The 12,494-nt window shown below is 35.8% G+C and overlaps 1 protein-coding gene across 5 annotated transcripts in view; it reads right to left on the bottom strand.

The window, feature by feature from the left end:
• MAPK8 (mitogen-activated protein kinase 8) overlaps nt 1–12,494 on the bottom strand; it is a 140,183-nt gene that overhangs the window by 25,676 nt on the left and 102,013 nt on the right. For all 5 annotated transcript variants that reach the window (XM_037142082.2, XM_037142101.2, XM_037142074.2 and 2 more), the window contains 2 exons: nt 10,400–10,458; nt 10,172–10,310 (listed from right to left, as the gene is read on the bottom strand). In XM_037142082.2, coding sequence (XP_036997977.1) covers nt 10,172–10,310; nt 10,400–10,458 — 198 coding nt within the window. The remainder of the gene's footprint in view (nt 1–10,171; nt 10,311–10,399; nt 10,459–12,494) is intronic.

Below are 12,494 nucleotides of genomic sequence, written 5' to 3'. Positions count from 1 at the left end.
GTGGTATAGCTATATAATGAATATTATTTGACAATAAAAAGAAATGAAAACTGATACATGATACATACATGGATGGACTTTGAAATATTATGCCAAATAAAAAAAGCCAGCCACATAAGACCACATACTATATAATTCCATTTACAGTTGAACCTTGAACCACACAGATTAGAAATGTACAGGTCCACTCATCAATAAATATTGTAAGTGTATTTTTCTTTATGATTTTCTCTTAGTAACATTTTATTTTCTCTAGCTTACTTTACTGTAATTATACAGCATATAATACAAAATTTGTGTGCACTGACTGTTTATGATTGGTAAGGCTATAGGTCAACAGTAGGTTATCTACAGTTAAGTTTAGGGGAGTCAGAAGTTATATGCAGATGGTAAGCACACAGTGCAATATACAGATGATGCATTACAGAATCATACACTTGAAACCGACATAATTTATTAATCACTGTTACTCCAATAAATTGAGTTCAAGCTGTCAAAAATAAGTTATATGCAGATTTCTGACTGCACAGAGGGTCAGTGTTGATCAATAGTCAACTGTGTATGAAATGTCCAGAATATGCAAATATATGGAAACAGAAAGTAGTTCAGTGGTTGCTTAAGGCTGGGGGTGAAGTTGACAGGGAAGAATGAGATCCGAAGGTAGATGGACACAGTTTTTTTAAGGAGGGCAAAATTGTTCTAATCTCCGATTACAGTGATGGCTGCATAGCATTTAAATATAATAAAAAATTCTGAATTGTACACCTAAGTGGGTAAACTGTATGGCATGTGAATTATATCTCGAGTAAGCAGTTAAAAATACCCAGTACATATAGCAGTTAAATCTCGTACTTCTGGCCAGGTGGAGGCATAGGTAGATACACTTTGCCTCATCCTTCATTTGGTTGGACAATAAATAAATTTAGAAACAAAAACATCCAGAACTGCCAGAAAATTGAACTGTATGGAAGTCTGGCAACCAAGGAGTTAAAGAAGAAACATTCACCCAGACCAGTAGGAGGGGTAGAGACAGGCAGCTGAGGAGAGGACATGTGGCAAGGCAGCAGCTGGAGGACAAGGTGGGCGAGAGAGCGGCTGGAAGTACCACATTCGAGTACAGATAAACCAGGAGGAACAACTGGGGAGCAAGACACTGCACAACCCACGGTCTAAGCGTGGGAAAATAAGGCTTCAAAACCTCTGACTGTAAAAATCTGTGAGGGATAAAGCAGCAGGAGAAACTCCCAGACTCACAGAAGAGTTCATTGGAAAGACCCATGGAGGCGTAGAAAGTACACAAATCTACCCATCTGGGAATCGGCACCACAAGGGCCCAATTCGTTTGTGGGTAGTGGGGGAAGTACTGAAAGCTGGCGGGAGAGTAGAGTGGCATTGTTCCCTCTCAGACCCCTCCCCCAGAATGCAGGGAAGTGGGCTTCCCCACCCAGGTGAATACCTAAGGCTCTGGCCCTTACTATGTAACAGGTGCACCAAGACAAAGAAATATGGCCCAAGGGAAAGAACACATCAAAGCTCCAGAAAAAGAACTAAGTGACAAAGAGATAGCCAGCCTATCAGATGCAGAATTCAAAACACTGGTAATCATGATGATCATAGAAATGGCTGAGTATGGCTGCAAAAGAGGAAAAAGTGAAGGCTATACAAAATGAAACAAAGGAAATTTATAGGGAATCAACGGTGAGGGGAAGGAAACTGGGACTCAAATCAACAATCTGGAGCACACAGAAGAAATAAACATTCAACCAGAACAGAATGAAGAAACAAGAATGCAAAAAAATGAAGAGAGGCTTATGAACCTCTGGGAGAACTTAAAACATTCCAACATCCAAATCATAGGGGTGCCAGAAGGAGAAGAACAAGAACATGAAAACTTATTTGAAAAAACAATGAAGGAAAACTCCCCCATCTGGCAAAGGAAATAGACTTCTAGGAGGAAGTCCAGGAAGCTCTGAGTGTTCCAAAGAAGTTGGAACCCAAGAAAGCACACACCAAGGCATCCTCATAATTATATTACCTGAGATTAAAGATTAGGAGAAAATCTTTAATGCTTTAGAAAATGCTAGAAAAATGCTTTAGAAAAATCTTTAATGCTAGAGAAAATCTTTTCTCTTTAATGCAAGAGAAAAGGAGACAGTTACCTACTAAAGAGTTCCCATAAGGCTATCAGTTACTTTCTCAAAAACAAACAAATAAACAAAAGAAAACAAACAAAAAAACCTTACAGGGAGGAAGGCACTGGGAAGAAGTATTCCAAGTCATGAAAGGCAAGGACCTACATCCAACATTACTTGACCCAGCAAAGCTATCATTAGAATGAAAGGGCAGATAAAATGCTTCCCAGATAAGGTCAAGTTAAAGGAGTTCATCATCATCAAGCCATTATTATATGAAATGTTAAAGGGACTTATCTAAAACAAAAACAAAAACAAAACAAAGTAAGCAAACAACTAGAACAGGAACAGAATCATAGAAGTAGAAATCACATGGAAGGTTATCAGTGGGAGGGAGCAGGGGGGGAAGATACAGGGAATAGAAGAATAATTGGTAGGTACAAAACAGATAGGGGGAGGATAAGAATAGTACAGAAAATGGAGAAGCCAAAGAACTTAATGTATACGATCCATGGATATGAACTAAGCTGGGGGGAATGCTGGTGGAATGGGGAGTACAGGGCAGAGGGGAACAAAGGGGAGAAAAATAACGGGACAACTATAATAGCATAATCAATAAAATATACGTTAAAAAGATAAAAGCAAGTTGAATAGAAAAATACACAGGCTACAAAAATATAAAATATTTCTGAAAAAATAAACATGCATATGTATATACACATACACACACACACACACACACATATATATATAAAATAAGCTAGTGAATGTTCAATTTTATGTAATTGTTAAGGATAGTAGGTATTTTACATACTGCTTAATTTTAGGGCAAAAATAACTCAATAGTGCTCCATATAAATCAGCAAAATACAATGCTCCAAGAATTTGATGAAAGGCTATGATGTCAGCAAAAATGGTAGAGCAGATAGCTCCATAGAAACACCAAAAAGCAAAACAAAAATGATCAAAATAAAATTTTGCAGAAATCTAGAAAATGTTCAAAGGCTTATACCAAGTGAATGCAGAATCAAGAAAGAGGAAACTTCAAAACAACAGAAAAATTTTGCGATGTTTTCATTAGTCCTTGCCCTATCCATCTCCCCAGCTGGGTGAAGAGTCTTAAAGAAAGCAGTCCACATTCTCAGTGTGGAACCCTGGTCCTAAGCTAGAGAGAGGGCTTTTCTTGATAATGTTTTATAAGGCAAATAAACACTTTGCCTAGGATAAAACAAAGTGGAGGAAAACAAGACATGGAATACCACTACACAGTACACACACAATGGGACAAGTCCCGCAAGGATAGAGGAAAAGGGGCAGAAAATGTTTTAAGAAATAATGACTAAAAATTTTCAAACAAAAGACATAAATCTACATATCCAAACTGCTCAACTGCAAAAGGATAAAAGCAAAAAATCTTCACTGAGACTCATCAAAATTAAACTAATGAAATACAAAGATAAAAAAAGTTAATGTTGAGAGCATCAAGAGACAAGCAACTTGTCATTTACAAGAGATCTTCAATGATTTTAATAGCTAATTTCTCAAAAAAAATCATGGAAGCCTAAAGGTGATAAGAAACAAAGTGCTGAAAGAAAAAAAAAGCCAAACAAAAATTCTAAATCCAGAAAAACTATCCTTCAAAGTGAAAGAGAAATTAAATTCTGAGATAAAGCAAAGGGAGTCTCTTGCCTATCCTATATAAAAAGAGTGCTTAAGAGTTCATCGGGTAGAAATAAAAGAGCACTAGACAGTCACTTGAAGTCATAGGAAGAAAAGAATACTGGTAAAGGTAATTACACAGGTACATAAAAAGGCCAGTTCTATTTATATAATTAGAAAACAAATGCAGTAAACAGTAATTACAAATCTATCTACTAAATGGCACATAGTATATAAATTTGTAATTCGTGACAACAATATAAAGGGAAAAGAAGAGACTGTATAGGATCAGAGTTTTTGTATATTATTGAAGTTAAGGGGGTAGTAATTAAAAACAGATTGTTATAAATTGAAGAGGTTAAATTATAATGCCCAAGGTAACCTTAAGACTAGAAAATATACAGAAAAGGAAAAGAGAAAAAAAATCAAATGATATACAGCAAAAAATGTAAGCATACAAAAAGGCACTAATAAGGAACAAAAGGCAGTAGTTGAGGAACAGAAAGGTATGACTTATAGAAAATGAACAGTACAATGTGCAGGAGACTGGTTTGTCTTGGCCTGGCAAATGTGACTCAGCTCTGTATGGAAAACCTACAGATGCAAAGTGGTGGGCAGGAGCAGACCTTCAAACCCAGTTTTCCTGTAGGAATCAGGCCTGGAAAATGCATACAGACCGTTAATGGCTTACTCTTGCTAAAATGCTATCATCACCTTGGTCTAAAACAACAAATGTGTATTGTCTATCTTCAAGGTAATATCCAAAGCCTGTGTGAATTTTCCCAAGGACAGAGCTAATCAGCTCACCACTATTCCCCTCTGCACGTTATTTTCATTTCCTTGATTGTACCTAAAATGTAGACAATAATATTCTATGTAATAGATAATAAATCTTTCTCTGATGTAAGATCCCAGGAAAACAATAAAAGCCTGTCTAGACAAGGGTCAGTGTGCTCCCCTCTTGAGGGAGTGGTTGAGGCACCATAGGCACTCTCCCCTTGAGAGAGTAGTCGTGCCTGTTCGCTTTTTCCACACATGATTGTTGTCACCTGTGCACTGATTCTTGTTGTCAACCACAACAGGTGGACTCTGCTGGCTGGAGTCAGCTGCAACAATGGCCAAAACTCCTTCCTTATCAGCAATCACTTTTCAGGTAGATGCAGTAAATAAACTTTCCAACTAAAAGCCAGAGAAGGGCAGAAGGGATAGAAAGACAGTACTACAGACTAGCTGTAATAGACTCCTTTAGTTTCAAACACACAAACAGGTTGAAAGTGAAAGAATGAAGAAAAAAAAAGCCCACTATATTTCATTCAAATAGAAATCAAAGAGAAGTGGAAAGCTATTCTAATGTCATACAAAACAGACTGTAAGTCAAAAACTTATATGCGGGCAAAGGAGGAGAATATACACTGATAAAAGGACCAATTCATCAAGAATATATGTATACACACTTCACAAAGTCCCACAATACATGAAGCAAAAAAAAAATTGACAAAAAGGGAGAAACAGACAGTTATACACCAATAGTTGAAGGTTTCTATACTTCACTTTCATTAATGAAAAAAACAAGAAGATTAATAAGGAAACAGAATGTGAACAATACTATAAACCAACTAGACATAACAGATATATATAAAATACTCTCTCTAAAACAGCAAAATATATATTTTCCTCAAGTACATATGGGACATTCGTTAGTACAGACCATATGTTGGGCCACAGAACAAACCTCAATAAATTTTAGAAACTGAAATCATACAAAGTATCTCCTCTGACCAAAATGGAATGAAGTTAGAAATCAAGAAATGGAAAAGCAAAAAATCTACATATCTGTGGAAATTAAACAACATACTCAATGGTTCAAAGAACAATTCACAAGAAAAATTGGTAATACTTTGAGAGGAATGAAAATAAAAATATAACATACCAAAATTTAGAGAATGCCTAAAAAGTAAGAGTTTCGGGGTGATTTTATAGTTGTTAACACCCACATTACAAAAAAAACACCCTCAAATTGATAATTTAATATTTCACCTTAAGAAACTAAAGAGAAGAGCAAACTAATCCCAAAGCAAGAATATGCCAGGAAATAATAAAGTAAAGATGAACAAACTAGAGACCAGAAAAGCAGTAAGAAAATCAACAAAATGAGAGGTTGGTTCTTTAAAAAGAGCAACAAAACTGACAAATGTTTACTCACACTAAGAAAAAAGAAAAAGCAATTAACTATAATCATAAATGAAAGTGAGAACATTACTACCAAATTTACAGGAACAGAAGGATTACAAAGGAATGTTATGAGCAAGTATATACCAGCAAATCAGATGAAACGAAGTTCCTAGAAACACACATTACCAAAACTAACTCAAGAAACAAAATATGAACAGACACATAATACAGAAAGTAAATCAATTATCAAAATCTAAAAAGCTCAGGATAAGATGGCTTTAGTGGCCAATTCTTTCAATAATTTAATTAAGAATTAACACCAATCCTGCCCTGGCTGGTGTGGCTCAGTGGACTGAGTGCTGGCCTGTGAACAAAAGATTCGCCAGTTCGATTCCCAGTCAGGGCACAGCCTAGGTTGTGGGCCAGGTTCCCCAGTAGGGGATGGGTGAGAGGCAACCACACATTGATGTTTCTCTTCCTCTCTTTCTCTCTCCCTTCCCCTCTCTAAAAATAAATAAAATCTCAAAAAAAAAAAAATCCTTCTCAAACTCTTCCAAAAAACAGAAGAGGGAAAAACACTTCCTAATTCATTCTGAGACATTACCTTGATGCCAAATTCATACAGACAGCTTAAGAAAAAAACAATAACAACAAGAAAACCCTACACAGCAATAACCCTTATGAATACAGATGTCAAAATTCTCAGCAAAATGATCCCAATAGCATAGTAAAAGGATTATTCATTATGACCAAGTAGGATTTGATCCCAGAAATGCAAGGGTGGCTCATAACAGAAAAATTAATCAATTTAATGTGCCACATTAACTGAATCAAGGAAAAACAAACACTATCATCTCAACTGATACAGAAATGCATGTAACAAAATCCAACAACTTTTTATAATAAAAACACTTAAATTAAGAGAATGTATGAGGTGAAAAATTCATCTTAATGTAAAGAGAGGTCTGGCTTTTGCTTCTGCTGTCAGTTATAGGTGATCTCCAGGCTGCTGCAATGTCCTGGCCGACAGCAGTGTTCTTGCCTGGAATTCTGGCCACAGAACAGTTCGCAATGTGAGGGACTAAAGGTATTAGTGTAAACCTTAGGAAGGGTGGGAGACTAAAGGCCAGTTACCATGTAGGTAGTATGTGACTGAATAGCAAGAAAAACTTTGGATACTGAAGGCTTGGGTGAATTTTCCTGGTTGGCAATTCTCTGTATTTTAAACTTTATAAGGAGAGAATGACTGAGTGAAATCTCCATGTCTGGACTTCTTTCAGACTCAGCCCAATGCATCACCTTCTTTGGGCCATTCTAATTTGTATTCTTTTGCTACAGTAACACAGTAATAATAAGTATAATGCTTTTTAAAGTTCTGAGTCATTCTAGTGAATTATTAAAACTGAGAGTGGTTGTGGGGACCCCAAATTTGCAGCCAGCTGATATGATATGTATGAGATTGGTCTTGGGATCCTTGCAGTTGGTATCTGAAGTGAGGGCAATCTTATGGGTTTGTATTCCCTAACTGTACAATGAGGCTAATTCCAAAGCAAAATGAAATTTCCTCAAACAGATAAAGAGCAGTTAGGAAAACCCCACAGCTATTATTATACTTAATGGTAAAAACAAAACAAAATTATACTAAACTGGAAGCCTTTCCCCTAAGATCAAGAACAGGACAAAGATACCACTTTCACCACTTCTATTCAATATTTTGCTGGATGTTTTAGAGCAACTAGGCAAAAAAAGAAACAAGAGGTACCTACATTGGAAAGAAAAGAGTCAAACTATTGAGCAAATGAGATAATCTTACAAAGAGAAAATTGTAAAAAACAAAAACCTTAACCCTATTAGAACGGACTGAGCAAAGCTGCATGATATAACATCAACACACACAAATCAGTTTTGTTTCTATACACTCGCAATGAACGAGCTGAAAAGAAAATTAACAATATACTTTCATTTATAATGGCTTCCAAAAGAATAAAATACCTGGGGAAAAATTAACTAATGAAGTAAAGACTTACACATTGAAAAGTATAAAACATTGCTGAAAAAAATTACACATGATCTATGTTATAGACTGCACTGTGTGTCTCCCCACCCCCATTTTTTTATGTGGAAGCCCTAATCTCTAATGGGGCTATCTATATTTAGATACAGGGCCCTTGTGGCAGTAATTAAGGTTAAACAAGGTCATATGAGTGGGACCCTAATCCAGAATAACAGGTGTCTTAGTAAAAGATACGAGAGCCTGTGCATGCACAGGTCACTCCCTTCCCTCCCTGTTACAAGCCGGAAAGATAGGTCTCACCTTCCTTTTTGCTGGTCCTGAACTTCTAATCTCCAAAACTGCAAAAAAAATAACTCTCTGTTGTTTAAGGTATCCATTCTATAGTACTTTGTTATAGAGCCCAAGTAGACTAATGTAATCAAAGTAAATGGAAAGACATCCTGTGTTCATGAGTTAGAATACTAAATATGGCTGAGATGGCTAAACTATCCAATCTACAGATTCAAGAAAATACTAAAATTCCATTAACTTTTCTGTAGAAATGGAAAAGCTGATACTCAAATTCATACAAAATCACAAGGGGTCCTAGATAGTGAAAATGATGTTGAAAAAAAAATTAAGGGACTCACACTTCCCCATTTCAAAATTTACTACAAAGCCACAATGTTCAAAATAATGTGGTACTGATATTAAGGGTAGACATACAGATCAACGAACAGAACTAGGAGTCTGGAAATAAAATGATATATGGTCACTTTTCCACAAGGGGGACAAGAACATTCAATTGGGAAACAATACTCTCTTTAATAAAAATAGTGCTGGAACAACTGGATTTCCACAAGCAAAAGAAGCTAGATCCTTACCTTACACCATATACAAAAATTAAACTCAAAAAGATGTAAACATAAGAGCTAAAACCATAAAACTCTGAGAAGAAAACATAAGTGTAAATCTTTTAAAAATGTATTTTATTTGATTTTAGAGAAAGGAGAGGGGAGGCACAAAGACAGGGTGAGAAACATTGATATGAGACAGACACATCAACTGGTTACCTCCCATATGCACCCCAGGGGACTGAGCCTGCAACCCAGGCATGTGCCCTGACCAAGAATTGAACCGGCAACCTCTTGGTTCACAGGATGATGCCTGACCAACTGAGCCACAAGTATAAATCTTAATGACTCTGGATTTGACAATGAATTCTTGTATATGAAACCAAAATAATAAAACCAAAGACAAAAAGAGATAAACTGAATTTCATGAAAATTAAAAACTTCTGTGCAAAGAATATCAAAAAAGTGAAAAGACAACATACAAAATGGGAGAAAATATTTACAAATCACATATCTGATGAGGGACGAGTATCTGTAACTTAACAATAAAAAGGCAAACCATGTAATTAAAGAATGAGCCAAGGGCTTAAATAGAAACTTCTCCCAAAAGATAATGCACATGCCCAACAAACATATAAAAAGATGTTGAACATTAGTCAAGAGGAAAATGCAAATCGAAACCACAATGAGATACCATTCACTACGATGGCCTGAATAAAAGTCAGTAAGTACCAACAGAGATTTAGAGAAACTGTATTCCCAGTCATAAATTGTTACTAGGAATGTAAAATGGTGTAGCCACTGTGGAAAACAGTTTGGTGGTTCCTCAGAAAGTTAAAAATAGAATTATCATATGAACCAGCAATTCCACTCTTAGGTAGATACCCAAAAGAATTGGGTAATAAAAAAAAACTCAAACTCAAAAATAAAAACGCAAACAAATACTTGTACATGAATGTTCATAGCAGCATTATCCACAATGCTAAAATTTAGAAATGATCGATGCTATAATGTGGACAAAGTTGAAAACATTATGTTCAGTTAGAGAAGCCAAACACAAAGTTCACGTAATTATGATTCCCAGTATATAAAATCCAGAAGAGGTAAGTCCATAGAAACAGAAAGATTGGTACAATGCCAGGGGGTGGGGTAAAAGGGAATGAGGAGTGACTGCCTGAAGGGTATTAGGTTTTCTTTTGGAACAATGAGAATATTTGAAATTTGATATTGGTGGTAGTTGCACATTTTGTGAATGTACTAAATGTCATTGAATTGTACACTTTAAAATGGTTAATTTTATGTTAGATGAATTTCATCTCAATGATTAAAAAGAGATTATGATGATGGGTTTTTCTACTAACCCGATGAATGATTCCAGCAGAGTGAAGGTGCTTGATTCCACACAGCATCTGATAGAGAAGGTAGGACATTCTTTCATGATCTAGTTCCATCTGAATCACTTGGCAAAGATTTGCATCCATAAGCTCCATGACTATGTAACTTCATGGGTGAAAAAAGATGACAGCTAAAGTATACGGCAACAATGTAAAAATAAAGTACTAATATAAAATTTTAATTATGACACTTACACATCTTGAAATTCTTCTAGGGATTTCTGTGGTGTGAAAACATTCAAAAGGCCAATTATCTGTGGCAAAAGCAGAGAAATTAAAAAAATTACAAACTGCTTGATAACAGTTTCATTTACAAACTGCAAATACATGGATTAAAAAAGATCCATGATCCATTTAAAATTGTTCTAATCTTATTATCTAAGTTTAAGTAATCTCTTTTATATATTAAAATTTTATGGCTAGGGGTAGGGGTTGGGAGGGAACCAGAACAGAGGATCTTTAGGGCAGAGAAAACACTCTGTGTGATACAATAATAGTAGACATCTCATTATATACTTGTCCAAACCCATAGAATGTACAACACCAAGAGTGAACCATAATGTAAACTATAGACTTTGGGTGCTATGGATGTGTTAGTTGTAAGATTACTGACAGTAACAAAGGTATCACTCTGGTAGGAGGTACTAAAAATGGGGGAGGCTGTATGTGTGGGCAAACATTATCATTTGTACCTGAACTCCTTACCATTCCAGAGTGCCTTCTCTTTTACAATAGAAAGCTCAGATTGATTTTTTTTTTTACTTTTTCAATACTTGCACTGTAATAAGTATTTTAAAGGATGTTATCCATTGTATTCTCAGTCTGAACTTCAACCTCTTCATTCCCTTTGCACTATACAGGTTAAGGATTCTAGTATCATAATTCACATAGTGACTTCTAAACACTATGTTCCCTAACAATGGTTTTCTGTAAAGCTAGCTACCATTTTACTGTCTTTAACAGGGTAAAAGAAAGATCTGATCATATTAGTCACCTCCTTAAAAACTTAATGCCAACAAATCCTATTTTTTTGTTGTTCAATTACAGTTGTCTGCATTTACCCCCAACCACCCCCCCTACCCCAGCCATTCCCACTTCCTGCCCCTGCTTCTACCCCCACCCCCCTGCCGGTTCTGTCCATGTGTCCTTTATAGTTGTTCCTGAAAACCCTTCCCTGTTCCCCCTATTATCCCCTCCCACCTCCCCTCTGGTTACTGTCAGATACTCCCTTGCAGAACATTCAAAGCCCTCAATGAGAAGACATCAACCCATTTTACCTCCCACTAGCTAGTCCTCTATTAAACTTGATACTATGGCCATACTAAATTTAATTTTTTTAAAAACTCTCAATACATTTAAACATACAGTTTCATATGACTGTTATTTACCTACTAAATTTACTTACCTTCAAGACAGACTTCTTTTGTAAAGTCTGACAACCCTTAGTCCTTGGCAGAGCTGAATATTCTCTCTACTTTGTCCCTATAGTGTCTTATATGTTATTATGATATTTAACACATTGTAGTATAGTCTCATTTTCACAATAACTTTGTCCCAACCATACCAAGATCCTTGTTAGAAAGAGCTGTGTCTTATTCCCTTTATAGCCTTGGCACAAAGAAAGATTATCTGACACACATTTTAAAATGTTTGCTGACAATTACACTCAGGGATAGGACATAAACTTCATTAGGGCAGAATCCATGTTATTCATCTAGGTATAAAGCTTTGCTTATAGAATGCATTCAAATATATGTTCAGTAAATAAATTGGGAAAACTTTCAGACCAGAAAGGGTAAAACATATTTAAGATAGGGGAAGTGATAATAAAAAACATTTACTGCTCTAAAGGAACTCAAGTGTCTTAACCAGTTAAACTGCATGCCTAGAAACTTGGAGAAATACTAAAACTGTTCATACTAACATATGGGAAGTCTTAGAGTAGAAGAGAGGTGTTAAAGATGAAAGAAATATAGACGGAAAGGAGACTAGTGGTTGCTTAGAGCTAAGAAGGGTGGAGATGGGGAAATGAGAGCTAAATGATATAGGGTTTCTTTCTGACATAATGGAAAAAGTCACATCAATGAATAAACTGAACACCACTGACTTGTTCAGAGGAAATGGATGAGTAGTATGCTATATAAAGTGCATATTAATAGAGCTATTACAAAGACACTAAAACAGCTGCCTGATTTTTCAAAAAGAAAATTACATAAATTATAAGCTAGAGCCAAACAAAAGTTAAAAACTGATATGATTTATGGGCAGCATATGACTACTATGAAAGAAG

Source organism: Artibeus jamaicensis, unplaced genomic scaffold (genome assembly GCF_021234435.1).
Source record: "Artibeus jamaicensis isolate MK-2021 breed Jamaican fruit bat unplaced genomic scaffold, CSHL_Jam_final contig_332, whole genome shotgun sequence".
Classification (NCBI taxonomy): Eukaryota; Metazoa; Chordata; class Mammalia; order Chiroptera; family Phyllostomidae; genus Artibeus; species Artibeus jamaicensis.
Note: the sequence above shows the minus strand (reverse complement) of the source record. Positions and strands in the feature narration are given on the sequence as shown.